The sequence below is a fragment of the Ictidomys tridecemlineatus genome, chromosome 9 (assembly GCF_052094955.1).
Source record: "Ictidomys tridecemlineatus isolate mIctTri1 chromosome 9, mIctTri1.hap1, whole genome shotgun sequence".
Lineage (NCBI taxonomy): Eukaryota > Metazoa > Chordata > Mammalia > Rodentia > Sciuridae > Ictidomys > Ictidomys tridecemlineatus.
Window position 1 is genome coordinate 112837995 of NC_135485.1, and position 22080 is coordinate 112860074.

General features: G+C 36.8%; 1 protein-coding gene and 1 non-coding gene across 2 annotated transcripts in view; both read right to left on the reverse strand.

The window, feature by feature from the left end:
* Herc5 (HECT and RLD domain containing E3 ubiquitin protein ligase 5) overlaps positions 1 to 22080 on the reverse strand; it is a 50258-nt gene that overhangs the window by 11743 nt on the left and 16435 nt on the right. Inside the window, exons 12-18 of the mRNA XM_078021929.1 lie at positions 19079 to 19268; positions 16411 to 16565; positions 9704 to 9817; positions 8708 to 8815; positions 6773 to 6943; positions 6045 to 6194; positions 5284 to 5450 (exon numbers count right to left, since the gene is read on the reverse strand). Of these exons, the coding sequence (XP_077878055.1) occupies positions 5284 to 5450; positions 6045 to 6194; positions 6773 to 6943; positions 8708 to 8815; positions 9704 to 9817; positions 16411 to 16565; positions 19079 to 19268 (1055 nt within the window). The remainder of the gene's footprint in view (positions 1 to 5283; positions 5451 to 6044; positions 6195 to 6772; positions 6944 to 8707; positions 8816 to 9703; positions 9818 to 16410; positions 16566 to 19078; positions 19269 to 22080) is intronic.
* Positions 20069 to 20138, reverse strand: Trnag-acc (transfer RNA glycine (anticodon ACC)). The gene has a single exon. It is a non-coding gene; the product is annotated as a tRNA-Gly (tRNA).

The window sequence follows — 22080 nt, forward strand, 5'->3', positions numbered from 1 at the left end:
TCTCTTCTCACATTTTACTTTAAGCAATCAAGAAATCTTACTGCTCCTCAACAATTTGCTTAGAAATTTCTTTTCACAATTCTCTGCTCATAAATTCTACCTTTCACAGAATACTAAAACATAAACACAATTCAGCTAACTTTTTTGCCATGTTATTATAAGGACTGCCCTTTCTCCAGTTTCAAATAACATCCCTCACTTGTTTTGAGACTTTTATCAAATGGCCTATAGTGTCCCTATTCTATCCAACACCTTCATCATAACCACTTAGGTAATGTCCAAGAAGACTGTAGCCTTCTCTATCACTTTCCTCTTTTGAGTCCTCATCAGAATAGCCCTTCATGGTCTGTTTGCAGCATTACAGACTTTTTCCAAACCACATCTCAAAACAATTCCAGCCCCTGCCTATTACCTAAATGCTTGCAAATTGCTTCCACAGTTTCACATATTTGTTATAGTAATATCCCCGTCTTGTCTTCTCATTTCTGACTTCATCCATTTTGCCTTCTGTAACAAAATACCTTATACGAAGATGATTTATAAACAATAGAAATTTATTGCTCATTAGAAGCTAAGATCAAGACAACAGCAGATTCTGTGTCTAGCAGGGGACAGTTCACCACAGATGGTGCCTTTAATGTGCCCTCACAAGGCAGAAGAGGGGAATAAGTGCACTAATCCCACTGAAAAGGGCTTTGCCGTGGGATCTAATCATTTCTTAAAGACTCTCCCCCAAATACTATAGCATGGGGTAGGCAGACCGCAACAGTTCCCCCTCTCATTTTTCTATCATCCTCAAATGAGTTCAAATATCTACCAGTTTCATTAAGGTATCTACCTCTTGGCGAACAGAGAAGCTCTTTAATCTTAATGCTGTTAAATTTATCAATCTTTTCTTTAAAAGTTGGTTCTATGTCTTGAAAACTCTATCCTATAGATCTTCAGTATCTATATCCATCTTCTATATTTTAGTCATTTTTGCATTGAATACTTAAGTCCTTTATCCACATGGAGGACTTTTGTGTGAGGCATTAGGCAATGATCTACTGTCACTTTTCTCCCAGGTGGGTAATAAGTTTTTACAGATCTATTTATTAAATAATACTATTTCCACTAATCTAACATGCAACCTCTAACAAAACTGCATATATACCCAAGTCATTTTCTGAGCTTTCTCTTCAGCACCACTGGAAACCCTACACCATTAACATGCTGTTCTAATTAGTACAGCTTTCCAATAATTCTGGGTATCTGGTAGGCCAAGTTCTCCATCTTTATTTACTCTGAAGAATTATGTCTGGCTATTCTTGGTCCTCTGTTCATTCATAGAAAATTTAGAATCAGCTTATGAGGTTTAATAAAAAGTCTACTGGGAAAAAACTGGAGAATTACAGAATTCAGAGAGATCAGTGAGTGGTTTTCAAAATGTGGCTCAGGCCAAGAACTACTGGGAACCTTGGGGATTTTACAGAGAGTTCACAGGGTCAAAACTACTTTCATATTACTAAGATGCTATTTGCCTTTGTGCATTGTGTCATGAGTAGAGAGTAATTTTCCAGAGGCTATGTGAAACTGTGGAGTCCTCTGATAGCTAACAGAATGTTTGTGTATTCCTGTGTTTAAAACATTTCTCATTTTTAACTTCGAATACTGTAAATACCAACAGATATAACCAACAAAAGAAAAAGCTCTTTGTGGTCTTCAATGATTTTGAGATAATCTTCAAACTTGAAAATTTGAAAAGTGCTATTCACATACATATTTACTGAGTTTATGTATGTTAAAAATACAGGGGCTGGGGCTGTGGTTCAGTGGTAGAGCACTTGCCTGGCATGTGTGAGGAGGCATTGGGTTTGATTCTCAGCACTGCATATAAATAAAATAAAATTCTACCAATAGCTAAAAAAAATATTTTAAAAAATACATAAAAGTGACTAAAGTTAGTTAAGTCTTCTTGGGTATAAGCATTATTTAGGTCTTCTTCAGTGTTTGCCGTAAAAACAATGACAAATTTATCTTCTTTCCAAATCTTGTGTTTTTATTACATTTTCCTTGTCTTATTATTTAGTATAATGAGAAATAATTGGACTCTGGAGCCAGATCTATGTTCAAGTCGTGGGTCTGACACTGAGGGGTCCTCTGCAAGTTACCTAACCTCTCTGTTTCAGTTTCCTTAACTAGAAAATGGAGGTATTCATAATAGGATCATATTACTATTTTCATTATTTTAAAAATCTCTTCATTATTTAAAAAAGTCTTTATGTCTGATTGCATAAATATACTAAATACGCTGGGTATAGTGGCACTTGCTGTAATCCTGGTGAGTAGGAAGGCTCAGGCAGGAAAATTATAGGTTTGAGGCCAGTCTCAGAAACTTAGCAAGATCTTCTATCAAAATAAAACCAATGAGGGTTGTAGTTGAATGGTAAAGTGCCCCCAAGTTCAATCCCCAGTACCCACCCCCCAAATATATATATATGTGTAGACATAAATATTAAAGGACATTTTAGGAAGCTCTTATATTTTTATAAATTATAATACAATGTAGGTTAGTATCACAAACTATTGCAGGGTTTTGCTTTATTCTTCTTCTTTTTCTTTTTGCAGTGCTGGGGACTGAACCTAGGGCCTCGAGTATGTTAGGGAAGCACTCTACCATTGAGCTACACCCTCAGCCTGTGGCTATATATTTCTAAAAGTGAAATATTTAGAAGTAGACTTGCTGAGTCAAAGGGCATATACAGTTTTAGTTTTCACAAGTACCATGTCACACTGTTCTGAAAAAGGAGTACTAATTCACATTTCCATTAAATACCTGAAATAAGAGTAAACCTTTCCCCAAACCCTTGTTACCTCAATTTAGCACCAATATCTCAATCCTCTCTGTTGAAGCACCAGATACCTTCTCATGTTGACATATACTCCAGGAGCACTAGTGAGACTGAACACCTTTTTAATTGTGAGCCATTTTATTGTTTCTTTTGTTGTTTGTCTTTTCAGATACTTTGTTAATTTGAATTAAGGATGTGTAGGGAAAGTGTTGCACAGCAGGGACAATAATGTATGTTACCAATGTTTCCCACGTGGTACTTTGTCTTTCAACTAAAAAGTAAATTTCTACTTTATTTATTTATTTTTTTATTGTTGGTAGTTCAAAACATTACACAGTTCTTAATACATCATCTTTCACAGTTTGATTCAAGTGGGTTATGAACTCCCAACTTTACCCCGTATACAGATTGCTGTATCACATAAGTTACCCTTCCATTGGTTGACATATTGCTTTTCTAGTGTCTGATGTATTCTGCTGTCAGTCCTATTCTCTACTATCCCCCCTCCCCTCCCTTCCCCTCCCCTTTTCTCTCTCTACCCCTTCTACTGTAAATCATTTCTTCCATTTGTATTATCTTGTCTTACCCCTCCTTTCCTCTTATATATCATTCTCACTCCCTTTCCCTCCCACCTCTCATCCCTGTTTAATGTAAATCTTCTTCTCAAGCTCTTCGTCCTTACCCTGTCCTTGTTTACTCCCCTTATATCAAAGGGGTCATTTGGTATAAACTATACTACAGAGCAATAGTAACAAAAACAGCATGGTACTGGTACCAAAACAGGCGGGTGGACCAATGGTACAGAATAGAGGATACAGTAACCAATCCACAAAACTACAACTATCTTATATTTGATAAAGGGGCTAAAAGCATGCAATGGAGGAAGGATAGCATCTTCAACAAATGGTGCTGGGAAAACTGGAAATCCATTTGCATCAAAATGAATCTGAATCCCTATCTCTCGCCATGCACAAAAGTTAACTCAAAATGGATCAAGGAGCTTGATATTAAATCAGAGACACGGCATCTGATAGAAGAAAAAGTTGGCTACGATCTACATACTGTGGGATCGGGCCCCAAATTCCTCAATAGGACACCCATAGCGCAAGAGTTAACAACTAGAATCAACAAATGGGACTTACTCAAACTAAAAAGTTTTTTCTCAGCAAAAGAAACAATAAGAGAGATAAATAGGGAGCCTACATCCTGGGAACAAATCTTTAATCCACACACTTCAGATAGTGCCCTAATAACCAGAATATACAAAGAACTCAAAAAATTAGACAATAAGATAACAAATAACCCAATCAATAAATGGGCCAAGGACCTGAATAGATACTTCTCAGAGGAGGACATACAATCAATCAATAAGTACATGAAGAAATGCTCACCATCGCTAGCAGTCAGAGAAATGCAAATCAAAACTACCCTAAGATACCATCTCACTCCAGTAAGATTGGCAGCCATTAGGAAGTCAAACAACAATAAGTGCTGGAGAGGATGCGGAGAAAAGGGCACTCTTGTTCATTGCTGGTGGGACTGCAAATTGGTGCAGCCAATTTGGAAAGCAGTATGGAGATTTCTTGGAAAGCTGGGAATGGAACCACCATTTGACCCAGCTATTCCCCTTCTCGGTCTATTCCCTAAAGACTTAAAAAGAGCATGCTACAGGGACACTGCTGCATCGATGTTCATAGCAGCACAATTCACGATAGCAAGATTGTGGAACCAACCTAGATGCCCTTCAATAGATGAATGGATAAAAAAAATGTGGCATTTATACACAATGGAGTATTACTCTGCATTAAGGAACGACAAAATCATAGAATTTGGAGGGAAATGGATGGCATTAGAGCAGATTATGCTAAGTGAAGCTAGTCAATCGTTAAAAATAAATTTCTACTTTAAAGGTGATAACTAGCCTGGTGTGGTTGCACGTGCCTGTAATTCTAGAAACTCCATAGGCTGAAGCTGAAGAATTGCAAGTTTAAGGCCAGCCTCAGCAACTTATCAAAGTCCTAAGTAATTTAGAGAGACCCTGTGTCAAAATAAAACTTAAAAACAGCTGGCGATGTGGCTCAGTGGTAAATCACCCATGGGTTCAATCCCGAGTACCCCCCCCCAAAAAGTGATGACCACGAAACATCTAATATAAACATCATTAGCCGATTTTGCACCAAGGTATTGTGTCTGCTCATGAAATTTTCCACATAGAAAATGCTCAAAGATAATACTGAGTGCCGAGGTGTAAGTCATAGGAACAATCAACTCTTCTTAATTTTAGAACATGAAACTATTGTCCAACAGTTCTTACCAGAGTTAAAAGTGGTTCAAAGTACCTAAAATGCTAATGTCAAACATGAAATAACAATGCAGTGTGCATATTTAAATATTTATCTTAATATCTTAATATATTTTAGATAAGATCTTAAAAGGGGACTGTGTTCCTTACATTGCCAAAACAGGACTGAGTTCTTTTAAGTCTTCCAATGATGGCACCTGGTCCAAAAGCTTCTTGAACAGTGCCAGTGGGAAAGGGATGTTGGCCACACTGCGGTTGAAAAGGGAAAGTCCACAGAGAACCCCAAAGAAGAAATATCTCTTCTCCTCAAATTTAGGCTGAAAAGAGAAAAACAATTTCAAAGTATTACGAATTCTTTTTCATTACAGTGAAATGTTCATGTCAGGTAAATTCCTTTTCCACTTTCACAAAATCAAATTGCAAAATAACATCAAAAATTCTGAGGTAAGAACATTTAGGGTTTAGTTGGGTGTAGTGGTGCACACCTGTAATCCCAGGGGCTTGGGAAGCTGAGGAAGGAGGATTGTGAATTCAAGGTTAACCTCGGCAACTTAGCAAGACCCTAAGCAACTCAGCAAGACCCTGTTTCTGAATCTAATATAAAAAAGGGCTGGAGATGTGGCTCAGTTAATGGTTAAGCACCCTTGGGTTCAACCATGGTACTAAAAAAAAAAAAAAAGGATATTTAGGGTTTATATTTGGATATTAAATCAATATATTTGGTTATTAAGTGCCTACCACAGTTTCATTATACTAAAACCATAACAGGAACAAAAACATATTTGGCTTAGTAATCCTTATAAGATTATCTCAAAATGACATCAATAACTCCTACCATAAAATAGTTTTCTGTGGCATATGACACACTTTTATGGTCATGGAATACCACAAGCAAAGAAAAGAGGGCTCACCCGGGCAGGAAACCACATGTAGGAGGACTCTTCAGGATATATGAACATCCCATATTCTGGCCGGGTCATCTCTTCAAATAAACAGTAGAAAAATTCTGTCTTGACTCCTCCAAGGTCATATTCATATCCAATTTCTCCAATAAATGAAACCTGGGGAAACAGCAAATAAGGTATCACTTCCAGGGCTCTGTATGAAGTTTCTCTTTGTAATAATAGTTACTAACAATTTCGAACCCAAGTTTTAGTAGGTATTGTGGTTTGCATCCTATTTGTTTTATCCTATCTAGTTTCCCAATTAACTCTAAGAGGGGAATAAGGCTTGAGAATTTCATAAACTCTCCCAAGTTTTTGTCAACAGCTATGGAGCACAGTCCAGATTTCATCCTAAATCTGTTATACCCCAGACCTAGAAGTCTTTACCATAAAACAGTCCTTGACTTGCATCTCTATTTTAGTAATCAGGTCCCTTAAACATAATAAAAATTAAATAAACAAATCATAAATATTAGGATTTTCAAAAAACTGCAAAGCCAGAGCTTGTACACTTGCTGCTTAACCCCAAGGGCACTGAGGAGATGCTACAACTACCTATGGAAACACAATGGACCAGAAAAAGCCCCTAAAGACCACCTTGTGGCAAAGGGAGAGGACTTCCTCTAACACCCTTTGTTCCTTTCTTTTTTTTCTTCTCTCAACACCAAGAATTATAAATGATAATTATACTTTACCCTCAACTCTCTCCTCAAGTCTTCGTTCTCAAATTGACTGAGCTGACTCAAAACATCCTCAATCAAGTGATTCCTTCTGACTCTTAGATTAAAGGTGGACAATGAAGCTAATTCAGACTCTTCTTGTTCAATAATTCCTGCCAAACTCACGTAAGCTCGAATTTTTCTTTCCTAAGGAAAGAAAAATGTTTCATTTCATTTTGCTATTTTCCCTCTTTAAGTAGAAATTTGTAAAATGGAATAAACCAGTTTTACTTATAATTACACCTTGCATTTATGAAATGAGCCTTATATAAACCCCTGGAAGTAAACAATACATTCAGTATTTGCTATTAGCAAGCAGAAGAAATGTGGGACCTTTGGAACAAAATACTGTGCAGAGCCAAACTAAACATGCAGGGAAGTGACCAAATGTAGGTTTTACTGGACCACTTTATCTTAACACAACTATTAACGTTTAGGTTTTTAAAGGCTGAGAGATTCAATATTATTCACTGGGACAGTGCACTGCAGCATAAAACTCTCATTTAAAAATCAGATGTTTAGAAAGGAAGCAGGCTGTAGGAAAAACCCAGGTTCGAAGTTAATAGAAGAGAGGAATAATTAGGGGAGGAGAGAGAGAGAAGAGATAGAGGAAATTAAAGTAGGCAGAATGTTTAGTCTCAAATTAAATGGCACTTTGGGAAGCCTGTGGCTCCAGCAATAGAGTGCTTGCCTAGTTATGTGTGGGGCCCTGGGTTTAATCCTCAGCACCACATATAAAAAAATAAATAATAAAGAACTAAAATTATCACTGGAAGTTTGCTTAAAATCAGGGGAAAATAGGGTATGAGAGTTGAAGCAAAACAAAGTTTTTGTGTCTTTTTAAAATTCATTTTCTTTGTTAAATATTCCAAGAATGATCACACTTAAAAGTTATAAATGATATCCTATTCTGTAAATGCATTATGTGAGAGTATCTTATTTTAAGGACTTTTATTTGAATATTATACATTCATATATACATGTCTGTATATAAGAGTACGTGATAGCAATTGCTATTACTTTGGGTAATGTACATTGTGCGAGGTACTGTTTTAAATGCTTTATTAACAAATTTAATCCTTTCAAAACAACAGTGAGGTAGGGATTATCTGATATATTTTCCTCGTGAATTTTTCTTTTCTGGAATGGTGGTGTGTGTGGAGTGATGCTGGAGATTGACCCCAGGGCCAAGTGCTCTACCATATAAACCTAGCTATACCCCAGGCCCTTTAATGCTTTCACTTGTCCAGTTTTAGGTCCAAAACCACTTTGCTAGATGTCTTGACAAACAAAACCACTTAAGCTGCTGACAGTACATTGAAATGGAACACTCAGAGTACTACCTATAGAGGTCCTAATTTCAAGGCTCCTTTGTCACATTTTATTCCTGCTGTATACCTTTCCATTAGATTGTACCTCCTTAAGTATTAGAAGTAATCCTAATCACACCTAGATTAGTGATACTTCTTTTGAGTACTATTCAGAAGACTACAGGCTCCCTTGACAACTTCAGGTAAAAACATCACAACTAGGTCAGTTGCTCAAGATCTGTCCTTTGTGACAGATGCCCTAACATGTCTAAGGTCTGAGCAACCTAAATTCTGAGTTTTCTTGGCTTTCTTTTTCTTTTTAGTTGTAGTTGGACACAATACCTTTATTTCTTTAATTTACTTATTTATTTATGTGGTGCTGAGGATGGAACCCAGAGCCTTGCACATACTAGGCAAGCATTCTACCACTGAGCCACAATCCCAGCTCCTTCCTGGCTTTCTTTAGAGAAAAAACTCCTAAATGCCATAGCTGCGGCCTTGCCAACAGGGGCTCCCTTACCACCCCCGAAAAAGGGCACACTCAAGAAGGAATTTATCTTGTAATTTATGTTAACGAAGACAGAGAACTAGGCATTCGTACCTGTATTTTTAGAATTGAGTCTGCATAAAGTAGTTTAGTTTTTGACCGAATATCAAAAACAAATGGAAAGTGACTGAATATGACACAATGCATATCTTCTGAAGTATCCTAAAAATGAAAACGATGAGAATTCTGATAAATTAGAAGAACAGAGACCTCTTACACCTTACCTCATAGCCTTAAATCCCTTTTGGTTTCAAAGTTTCAGTACTTCCAGCCAAAGCAATCAAAATTGCTGGCCAGCAGTAGTAGTTGTAGGAAATGTATTTAACATGTCACCAACGAAAGGTATGTAAGCCTAATATTTTCAGCACCATTTAATTTGGCAATTATAAACTTTGGACATGTTCTAAAAGAGTCCATCTCACAGCAACCTGAGTGTCTGAAATGTGAATCAGCTCGGGGAACAAGGGATTGATACAGTGTGGAGAGCGGGCTAACTCAGTCATGTCTCATCAAGCAAGGGTTGATATGCCAGAAGAATGATAACCTCCAGAGAAAGGGAAAAAAAACCTCAATCAGCTACAGCACTGGCATCACAAACCTCTGAACTATATTTTTTAAAAACAAAGAGTGCTTACACCAGGACTCCCTCCCCTAAGCTGTAGCTTTGGACTGCTGGCTCTTGGTGCCTGGTGAGTCTTGGGGCCCCCAAAGGCACTGGAGCTTCCATCTGTGTAATATCAGAGACAACCAGTTCTCTCAGAGCGTGAAAAGAGTTTTACCTTTGCTTTTTCAGCAAATTTGTCTTCTTCTTATAGCACTCCCTGAGGCCTGCTCACCTGGTTGGTCCCAGGCACAATCACTTTTCTGCCAGTGCTTCTGGTGAAAAACTGCATAGGTTTTAATAAGTCTTATTCTTCCTACCAGCCTGCTATTTCAATTGTGCAATTATAGAGTGCAAAGTTTCTCAGAAACTCATGGAGAAAGTTGGGGCAGAATATCTAAATTAACTCACTGATAATCATCTTCTCCCCTCAAACATGCCAAACTTACCAAGTTCATTTTCCAACAGGACCTTCTATATGCTTCTCCATAAAAATTGAGCCAATCTGAGAGTACATCTAGTTTGAAAATATCTTCAGGCAGTTGATATTTAATTTGGTTTACCTAAAATAAAATGTGACATCAGAACACTTTATATTTAAAGACAATTTTACTTAAGGGTTGTTAGTTACATTATTGAATTAAACAGTAAATTAACGATTCTTAATGACCACAGTAAGATTGTATCCAATTGCCAAATCCCCCAATTTTCATGAACAAAAAGAATACCCCAAAATTAACAGGAGAAATTGATGATATGATAAACTTTTGATTACTTTAAATTCAGAGGAAAGTTTTTAAAGCATTTTAAGTCCAAAGGCAAAAGCCAGTTCTTCATTTCTTACTCTTCTAGAGCTTAACAATACACTATTTACAAATCCCTTGAGGATTTCTTCCATTACTGCTTGAGCATTTCTCATGATTTTCTTTGTAAGTGGTAAAAACTCTTTAGAGGATACTTCTTTGAGCTCTTCCATAAATTTCTCGCTTTTTAAAAACCCCATTTAAAAAAATTATCTTTCCCTTTTATACAAAACCTTTAGAGGGGCTGGGATCGTGGCTCAGTGGTACAGCACTTGCTTAGTACATGTGAGGCACTGGGTTCGAAGTCTCAGCACCACATACAAATAAATCACTAAATAAAATTCATCAACAACTAATAAAAATATTTTTTAAAAAGACCTTTAGAAATAATCCAGGACAGAGCCAGATGTGGTGGGTGTACATCAGTAATCCCAGCAACTCAGGAGGCTGAGGCAGAAGGATTGCAAATTCAAGGTCAGCCTCAGCAAATTAGCAAGGCCTTGTCTCAAAATAAAAAACAAAAGGGCTAGGGATGTAAAGGGCCCCTGGGTTCAATCCCCAGTACTATAAATAAAAAAACAAATGAATGAATGTAGTCTGGGATAGCTACTATTTTCAATAGTATAGAAGGCTTTTTTTCTTTAGCAATGATGATCCAATGAAAACCTGAAATACAGGGGAAATTGTGAAAACATTTTAAAGTCATTACTGATTTTGTAGTAGATAGGGAACAGTCAGGTCAAAACTGAGGTGAGGGTGGCATTTGCCAAATCCTGTGAACTTGACCTTCAGGGAAAGGACACAAAGTCCACCACACTGTTCCAATTAGGGAGTCAATAGATTCTATCCCCAGGCCTGAGACCCAAAGGGCGAAGCCATCAGAGTGAAGGTGACCTAGAAATAAATTCTTTCCTTCACCTCTATCAATCCGCCCCCATCTCAACCCTAGGGCCATAAGGCAAACTCTAGCAATTTGGAATGGTGTTGAGTTGGGGAAAAAATATTCCCCAGAGGACTTGTTATTACTAGAGCTCTCCTACAAATATGCACACTAAACTCCTACCACCTGGGGATCTAAAATGCTTCAAGCCAAGAATTTAATTATCTGCAGGAACACAGCAGAAACAAATTCTCCCTGAAAAAAATCCTAGCCACCAACTAATTCCAAAAGATAAACCTCTAAGGTGAATGAAGCTTTCTCAACACAAATACAAAACACATGATGAGAGACAGGAGGAGCTTTCAGCAGACATAAGAAATGACCTGTAAATACTTCAGGTATTAGAGTTATAACATATATACATTTAAATAAAGGGAAAACTTGAAAAAATATATTGTAAAAAATGACCAAGAAAATAAATGTAAAGAACAAATCACAATGTCTGAAAATGAAAAACATTCATACTTCAAATTAATAAAAAAGTAAAGGGTAGTTTTAATAGCAGAAAGACGTAACTGAAAGGAGAATTAATGAAATGGAAGACAAGGTTGAAGAAGTCATCCAGAATGACTGGGTGTGGTGGTGCATTCCTGTAATCCCAACAGCTTGGGAGGCTGAGGCAGGAGGATCCAGAGGTCAAAGCCAGCCTCAGTAACTGCAATTCACTAAGCAACTCAGGAAACCCTGTCTCTAAATAAAAATAAAACATAAAATAGAGCTGAGGTGTGGCACAGCAGTTGAGTGCCCCTGAGTTTAGTCCCCCTCAAAAAACAATCATCATCCAGAATGGAGTACAGAGAGACAAAGAGATGGAAAATAAGAAAGCTTGAGACACATAGTGATATTCAGTGAGATGGTCTAATATAACTGGAATCTCAGTAGGACAGCATCAATTATTGGCTTAAATTTAAAATATGCAACAACTTTGAAAAGGAGGGCACATCCTCAGACCATTAAAGGTATATTTTCAAAAACCATGTAATAAATATTCTATTTAATAGTGACATGCAAAACATTTCCTTTAAAATCACAAGACAAGGTACCTGCTATTACTACCACTTTTATTTGCACTCTATTGCCTATCCAGTATAATATGGGAAAGTAGTAAAAAGTGAAAACAAAAAACCCAGCAAATTCAAAAGAATCTTCAGATAAATCATAAGATCTATGTGAAAATTTAGCAGTAACTGATATAAGAATCAACATTTAAAAATCAATGAATTCTGGGACTAGGGGTGTGTATTTCAGTGGTAGAGTGTTAGACTAGTATGCACAAGGCCTTGGGTTTGATACCAGCACTACCAAAAATAAAAATAAATAAAAAATTAATGTGTTCCCATAAGCTAGTAACATAATTTATTTACCTAAGTACATTTCAGGGTTGAACCCAGAGGCACTTTATCACTAAACCACATCCTCAGCCCTTTAAAATTTTTTTTTTATTTTGAGGCAAGTTCTTATAAGGTGCTGATACTGGCTTTGAACTTGAGATCCTCCTGCTTCGTCACTTGCCCATACTGCTGGGATTACAGGTGTGTGCCTCAGTGCCTGGTCATAATGTAATTAAAATTTTTTTTTTTTTTAGTTGTAGATGGACACAATACCTTTATGTTGTTTATTTATTTTTATATCCATTGCCTCACACTGTGTGAGGCAAGTGTTCTACTGCTGAGCCACAACCCTAGCCCCTATAATTTTTAAATCATGATTTACAATAGCCTAAAAATGACTAAGTATCTCAGAACCAATTAAAAAAATCCAAGACTTTCAGTCATAGTAAAGATACAGTTCTCCCTAAAGTGAAATGTGGATTCAATGTAACTCCAGTCAAATTCCCAATAAGATTTTTTTTGTATATGTGTAATTTGACAAATCAACTTTAAAATTTATACTGAAGAGGCAAGTGCAAAAAATAACTAAAAATACACTTCAAAAACAAAGTAGGGGTACTTCTCTTACCAGATATAAACAATCAGAAGAGAGTCAGAAATGGCCAGTAATACAGCAATGAGCCCAGAAATGAATGTCACACATAGAAACCTGAATTATGACAGTGCCCAAGCTTGAACTTCCCATCAGTGGGGAAAGGGCACTATTTCAATTAATGGTTACTAATTATTTTCCATGTGAAAAATAATCAATATAAATTTGATATCAATTTTCAATTAGATTAAACACTAAATTCTAAAGGAATAAACTAAAAGCATTTTCCTCTAGATCTAGACAAGAGCCACAGTGATCTGTCTACTTATAGCCCATTTATCTTGCAGAGTGGTTCCACGCCAGCCTCTACGACCTGCTTGGTTGCTGGAGAGTGGACTCTGTCACACCCCAATTCTCAGGACTGGCCAAGAAGTACTTGTGGTAGAGGTGGATGAAGCCAGGGTATGTGGGTGGAAGCATCCACATAGAGGCATGTGACATTCCTCACTGTGCAGGGATAAGACCCACGTAAGAAAAGAAGTACAGAGGGCTCAGTGAGGGACCTGTCTGAGCTGCCACTTTTTTCAGTGTAGAATGCTATAAGGAGCTTGAAATTTCTAAGTTCCACCCTAGCTTCCCCTGTCATTATCAGGTTTTATTTTTCTAAGAGGGAGGATAGAGTACATTTAACAGTTTGTTAGTTAGGTTTCTTTCTTTCTTTTTAATAAGTACATTTGATTTTTTTTCTTCTTAGTTTAGATGAACACAATACCTTAATTTATTTTTATGTAGTGCTTAGGATCGAATCCAGTGCCTCTCACATGCTAGGCAAGCACTTTACCACTAAGCCACAAACCCAGCCCTGTTAGTTAGATTTCTAATATTCTAAATATCTGCTTCCATGTATCTTCTTCCTCTGGCCTTGGCTATCATCCTCTGAAGACTATCTAGTGCCAAGTGCAATGTATATCTGTAATCCTAGCTACTCAGGAGGCTTAAGCAGGAGGATCTCATGTTTGAGACCAGCCTGGGCAACTTGGTGAGACTCTATTAAAAATGAAAAATAAGAATAATTAAGGGTTGGGGCTAGGTGCAATGGTGCACACCTGTAATTCCAGAAACTTGAGAGGCTGAGACTGGAGGATTGCAAATTCAAGGCCAGACTCAGCAAATTAGGGAAGCCCTCAGCAACTTATCAGGATCCTATCTCAAAATAATAGATAGATAGATAGATAGACAGATAGTTAGATAGATAGATAGGACTGGGGATGTACCTCAGTGGTAAAGTACCCATGGGTCAAACCTCTGGTACCAAAAAGAAAAAGAAGAAGAAAAAGAAAAAAGAAAAAAGAGAGATATAGGTCAATGGTTAAGCATCTCTGGGTTCAATCTACAGTACTATAAATGAACAAACAAATGCATAAATAAATAAAAAATAAGATTTGTTAAAAAACACTATAGAGTGAAAGACAAGCTATAAACCAGTACTCAATATTTATAACACAAATAATTAACAAAGGACTAGTGTTTAAGATTTTTAAAAACTCCTTTAGCCAAGGCAAATATCCATGTAAAATGAACATGATTCAAGGACAGACATTTTAGAGAAGAGGAAACAAATAATGCAATTATAAACATGTAAAATATGCTCTAATACACTAGAACCAGGAAAGTTCATTTAAAATCATAATTTGGTATCATTTCATATAAAACATGTCTTATAAATTTTAAAGCCTGATGTGGAACAATAGGAATTCTCATAATCTCCTAGAGAAGAATTAAACTGATCTAGTCATTTCAGAAAATAGTTTGTCACTATTAAAAAAGAACACATATTTCCATAACCTATCAATTCCAGAATCAGCTATGAAAACAAAAAAATCAACTCTTGGCCCAAGAAAACCAAGAGATAAGTATGAAAATACTTATAACAATATGTTTTCTCATAAGGTAATACCCACTCCAAAACCAAACCAAACCAAACTGAACCAAGGAACTGAAAGAGCATATGCATCCATCAATACTGGAATGCATGTATAATGGCTTGTACTAGAGAATGGACCGCAGTACACGGTGGAAATGAATGAAATACAGCCAATCAGTATTATCTGGAGTAATCTATAAAACAAAATATCGAATATAATTCATATAAATTTTGAAAACAGCAAAAGTAAACATCATAATGCTTACAGACACACATATTATAGTCATAAAATAGAAAGAGAAAGGAAATAATTAACCCCAAATCCAGGTTCACACTACCTCTGGGAAGTGGAAAGAGTGTGATCTCTGAGGGATATACCAGCATTTTCAAAAGTATTGGAAATGTTTTATGTTTTAGGTATCCGATGTTTATTACCTTTCTTCAAATAGGTATTATATCTACTTGTGTATCTCTGTACATAGATATTATATCCAGTTATTTCTTAGGATCCATGGGAGATTGGTTCAAGGAGCCCCTAGAGATACCAAAATCCAAGCTGCTGAAGTCCCTTATTTAAAATGGCACAGCATTTTCATGTAACCCAAACATAACCTCTCCTCTACTTTAAGTATCTAGATACTTGATATCTAATGTAACATAAATGCTGCAGGAATAGCTGTTATACTGTATTATTTAGCGAATAATGAAAAGGGGGGGGGAAGTCTGCACATGTGCAGAACAGATGTGATTTTTGTTTTCAAATGCTTTTAAATTCTCAGTTGAATCCCTGGATGTGAAACCCACAGACATGGAGGGCCAGATGGAATAATCCTTTATGTCAATGATGTAATTTAAAAAACACAACATTAAAAAATAACAATCTACACCTGATGGAGAACAAGGACTTCAGGCCACTTCCCCTCAATTACACCCTCTTCTAGAGGGAAGAAGCTTGGAGACGTCATTGCTCATTTTCCCCTAGCAATGGAATGTAAAAGTTGTCAGTGGGGAAATGTAACAGTGGTCTGCTTTACCCTTTGAATATAGCTCTTGCTGCTCTGCCACTGTGACTTATTTTTAAAACAAACATGTTCTTTCTCTTCCTCACTCCCTCTCCTTCCCTCATCTCCCCTCCTAATTCTCCAGGAAACAGATTACCTTTCTTCACCATCCTATGCAGAGTTACCTGCTCTTGAGCATACAACAAACCAAAGAAAGGGACTGACTTGGGAATGGCATCAGAAGACCTAAGAAATTACTCTCTCCTAATTTAACTAGTGAATTACAACCCCAGACAGAGAACACCTGGAATGCAGCCTTTGAATTTCCTCTTTAAACCCCACCTCCACCATGGGCAGAATCAACAGACTCAGGGATAAGAGTCTTGTGTTTCTCCTTTGCTAGGAAAGCAATAAAACAGTTTTTCCTTTTTATTAAAAGAGAAAAAAGAAAAAGGCAATGTAAATTTCTTATGTTTCATAAGCCTGCTTAAAATTCAGGCCAATTAAAAGAGAATCAACTATAATTGCCAACTCCAGACATGGAGGTTTCTAAATGAACCCTTACCCTATGCAGCTTTTTCAAAATTTCTAGTAGAGCTTTAAGGTGACAGTTATTCTCATTGTTTTCAGTCCAGTAATGCAGCTGAGAGTTGATGGCTTTCATAAACATCTGAACCAGGTTTCTGAATGTGGATTCTTGCAGAGTTGCCCAGTACTCTTCTGAGGAATTAAAAGAAGACCAATGTAATTGCTAGTAGGTAATTTCTCTTGGATTCTTAGGAAAAAAAGGGGGGTCAACAGTGCCCCAAATTCATACCAAAAATTTTTTACATGTCATAATTATCAAAACACATTTGTAATAAACCAGTGAATAAATATAATTGTAATTAATACACAAGCATTTCAAAAGTACTAAGAAATACTAGATTTTTACATCCTGAAAAAACTCCTTTAGCTGGGTTTGTAGCTCAGTGGTAGAGCACTTGCCTAGCATGTGTGAGGCACTGGGTTCAATCCTCAGCACCACATAAAGATAAATAAATAAAATAAAGGTATGGTACCCATCTACAACTAAAAAAAAAAAAAACTTAAAACAACAACAACAAAAACACTCTTTTATGTTAAAAAAGAAAAACTTGTTCTAACCAATTTGTGAAGAAAATGCAGACATTAATCACATTCTTTGCCTAGATGAAAAACCATATTGTTAAATTAGGAATTGTTTATGACTAAAACTCTTAATTCTTAGAACACATATTTCATTTAAAAAGTTAAAACCAAATAACCACTCTAAAATATCTTTTCATCACTTACAATACGGTTTATTTTGGGTGCTAGGATTTACCACTGAGCTACATTCCCAACCCTTTTTAAATTTTTGAAAGGGAAGGTGTCTCATTAAGTTGTTTAGGGCCTCACTAAATTGCTGAGGCTGGCCTTGAACTTGTGATCTTCCTGCTTTAGCCTTCCAAATTGCTGGGGTAACAGGCTTGCAACACCACCCTGGGCAGTTTAGATTTAATAAAATGTGAAGAGTGGACATACCAAGTACTGAATATACTAGGTATGTCAAAAATCTTTGTTAAAATCTATTCATGCCTAGACAATCAGGATATGACACAATCCACAAAACAATGGATTTAAATTCTTTTTTTAAAATATTTTTTTGTAGTTGTACACAAAATTTTATTTATTTATTTATTTTTGATATGTAATTATTTTATTCTGTAAAAGGTAACAAAATATACAGAACAAAACTTTCCCTTTTTAAAACTAATGTTACAAACCCATATTATCACATATATAAATACCATATTCTATAGCTGATCATTAATTAAGAATATATTCCAACAGTGTATTCTAACTGTTAAGCAAAAAAAACTGCAGTGGTCATTCAGAATGAACGGTACAGAAGGACTCTCCGGTAAAGTTCGTTTTTTGTTTTTATTTATTTATTTATTTTTATGTGGTGCTGAGGATTGAACCCAGGGCCTTGAACGTGTGAGCACTCTACCACTGAGCCATAACCCTAGTCCCGGATTTGAATTCTTTTTTTTTTTCTTTTCTTTATTTTTTTAAAAATATTTTTATTGTTGGTTGTTTAAAACATTACATAGTTCTTGATATATCATATTTCACATTTTGATTCAAGTGGGTTATGAACTCCCATTTTTACCCGGTATACAGATTGCAGAATCACATCAGTTACACATCCACTGATTTACATATTGCCATACTAGTGTCTGTTGTATTCTGCTGCCTTTCCTATCCTCTACTATCCCCCCTCCCCTCCCCTCTTCTCTCTCTACCCCATCTACTGTAATTCATTTCTCCCCCTTGTTTTTTTCCCCTTTCCCCTCACTTCCTCTTGTATGTAATTTTGTATAACCCTGAGGGTCTCCTTCCATTTCCATGCAATTTCCCTTCTTTCTCCCTTTCCCTCCCACCTCTTGTCCCCTTTAATGTTAATCTTCTTCTCATGCTCTTCGCCCCTACTCTGTTCTTAGTTACTCTCCTTATATCAAAGAAGACATTTGGCATTTGTTTTTTAGGGATTGGATAGTTTCACTTAGCATAATCTGCTCTAATGCCATCCATTTCCCTGCAAATTCTATGATTTTGTCATTTTTAAATGCAGAGTAATACTCCATTGTGTATAAATGTCAAAAGACAAAAAAGCTGTAAAATATTTCCTGAGAAAATTTCAATATGGCCTAGATATAAGGTGGTATCATGGAATTATGACTAATTTTCTTAAGTTTGATGATCATATGAAGTTAATAGACAATTCAATATTAATGCTGAAATGAGCAAAATCTCACATCCTCAACTTACTTTCAAATAGTTAAGCAAAACTAAAAGGTAATCTGAATAGAAGAGAAAGCACACATTCATTGTTGATGACTCTAAGGTAGAAGATACATGGGTCATTGCTCTCCTGTTCTTTCATCTTCCTTGTATTTGTGAAAAAATTTATAATGAAATGTTCGGGAAGAAGGACCTCATGACCAAGCCAAGCATGTATATTCCAAGAACTCTAAAAAAAGTACTAGAATAATCATTTTAAATGACCACAGTAATTATTATAGCATCTTTAAGAGAATATAAACTGTAACACATGAATATATTATTATATCTAAATTGTGTTATAATTTTAGCATGTAACCAGGCATGTCTTTCCATTAAGATGGGTGAAGTATATTCAATAATAAATCATAAACCATCACTCTTACCCAGAATCCCTAGTGATTGGTCACTCATTTTACAAATAGTCTCTGCAAACGGAACCACCAGGCTCTCCCAGTTGTTAAAATCATGCATCACTGGACACTCTGGGAGAAGGAAGAAAATTTCTAAAGCTTCTTGGTGTAGAAAACAAAATGGCAGATTTTTGAGCAGATTATCTCTGAGGCAGGTAGTTATCTGTGGTCAGCAAGAATGAGAGAAAAGGCATTCAAAACTCAGGATCTGGGTGCCACACCATCAGTTGAAACACAGTGTAGAATATGGAGTTTCCCTCCAGAAGGAAATCTGAATACTCATTTAGTTTCCCTGAAACTCACCTTGACAACCCGTCTTGCCAAGGTTTCCTAATACAGAGGTACAGATACGGGACAAGTATTCCCACTGTTCAATGTTGGGCACATGAATGAGATCAGGAAGAAACCACAGGTGTGAGGATGACACTGAATGAACAATGGATTCAGAATAGGCAGCTTTCCCAATAATTAATACTACACTCTGCCCTCTGGTTCACACCGTGACACCCCATTTTCTGAAAAAAGAAGAATGTGTCCGAATCCAATAATGTAAACAAAATAAAACTCTCAACACAATGTGGTTTCTATCATCTTCGCATAGGACCTTGTCTCTACCATGAATGCTTGTTTCTAGTGCCTCTAATTATAGTTTCTCTGATTTGGATCTAACCTTTCAGGAAAAACCCAAATTGAATTCTGAATTTTTATTTGCTATGTGTGTACAGCAGCATTAATTTAAAAGCCCCTTTAAACTAGTATTTATGAAGTCCTACTTGATAGATATTATATATTAATTAAGTTAATAAATATAGCTTCTCTTATAACAAAGATGTTATTAAACCCATTTTATAGATGAGAAATCTGTACTTCAGAGAAATTAAGTAACTTGCTCATGGTCACACAGCTACATGAGATTCTCTCCTGAATCTTTCTGACTCTAATGTTCATACTCTTTTGTTGTGTTGGTGGTGCTGGGGATTGAACCCAGGGCCTCGTGCATGGTAGGCAAGCACTCTACCACTGAGCCACATCCTTAGTCCCTTCAATGTCCAAACATTTGATTACTAAATTATGATATACTAAATGACAGCTCTAAATATGCAAATTCTTATAACTTTAATTTATATCACACATTATATTGAGTTCCCACTATGAAGTTTAGTCCTTGGAGTGGCATAGTTCTGATGACTCTACTTAATACCTCAATGGCACAACGAACACACTCCTACCTCTCCTCACCAGCCACAGCCTACAACCTCCAAACCTACCCCAATCTCTAGAACTGCAGTCAGATATCAATCCAATGTCACTGCTTCACACACTGCATTTACTTCGGGGTACACCTTTCCTGCTGCCTTGAAGGGCTTCCCTACACCCCTGGTGAGCTCCTTCCCCTGGGTAGATTGTTTTCAGTACATTAAGTAGAAGTGACCATTCGATACCTTAGGAACAAATGCATTTACCTGAAAATATTTATTGTACACCAATTCTAAGCTAGGGACTAGGGGAAGCATGATCACTCGTGTCTACACAAGTGTCTTGTCTCCCTCACTAAACCATGAGACTCCAAAGGACAGTAGCATGTCTTTTTTCATTTTTCATCAAGAATTTAGCTGGACGCAGTGATGTACGCCTGTAATCCCACTGACTTGGGAGGCTGAGGCAGGAGGATTGCAAGTTCATTAGCAAGGCCCTCAACAAATTAGCAAGACCCTGTTTCAAAATAAAAAACAAATAGGGCAGAGGACGTGGTTCAGTAGTTTAGTACTCCTGTGTTCAATTCTGGGTACCAAAGCGGGTAAAAATCATCATGCAGTGCACCTAAGCACACAATTAAATGTTTGCTGAATAAATGCACAAAATGCACAAAATAAATGCCAAAAGTCTGTGAGTCCATATTACCAAATCTCAAGATAAAAAGGAACGTCTTAGGTTTTCTAATCTAATCACTCTCTCCTTCTGGATGTGAAAAATGCCCTCTGAGTATATCACCCATCCCTGGCATAACCAAAGTGTAATTAGTATGCAAGGAGGATCCCAAGTGATGAACTGATCCAACCCCTCCCTGTCACACCTGCTTTTGGTTGACTTTTCTATGGCTGCATTCAGCAGCAGTGACTCAGAATCTTATCGAAAAAGTTAAACTGACCTTGACAGGAGGAATTCAAAGAGTCAAAGTAAATGAGCAAGAATAAATGCTGATAAAATTGGCCATAGGGGTTCATTTTGTTTCCAACCTCTAAATGGCCCATGTTTCTCCTGAAATTAACAGAATTACACTTTCCTGGCTGGGCATGGTGGTGCATGCCTGTAATCCCAGCGGCCTGGGAGGGTGAAGCAGCAGTAGCATGAGTTCAAAGGCAGCCTCAGCCACATAGTGAGGCTCAAAGCAACTAGGTGAGACCCTTTCTCTCCCTGTTACCAAAAAAAAAAAAAAAAAAAAAAAACCAACCTCACAAAAAAGAAAAAAAAAACCCTTTCCCTATAGTCTTGAAAGAAAGGTATGAGAGAAGGTAAACTGCAGCTAAGACACAGCATGCACTGTGGCAGACAGAGCAACAGGAGGGGCAAAGGAGCAGAGACACGGGAGGAATGAGAGCAAGCCTGAGAGGGACAGAAAAATCAAATAGGAGAGAGAAAAACAGAAAAAGGGGGTGGGAGCAAGGAGGAGAGGAGGGAGCATACAGGAAGAAAAGGAAGGAACCAGATGTTAAAAAAGAAAAAAAAAAAAAAAAGATTGAGACTATAGGAAGTACTACCCAAGATGAACCAGTAAAATAGAATAGGGAAATAATGCAGCCTGCGTCACAAAGGGCTGTTAATAAAGGAAGCATGTTTGCAACATTTGCAAGTGAAAAACCTAAAGACAGTAATAACAGGGTTGGAGCAGGAAGCAACAGTCCCAGAAAGAACAAGAATATTCTAGAACTTACAGAAAAGGGAGAAGTATAAACAAAACAGAGAGGAAGAATGTT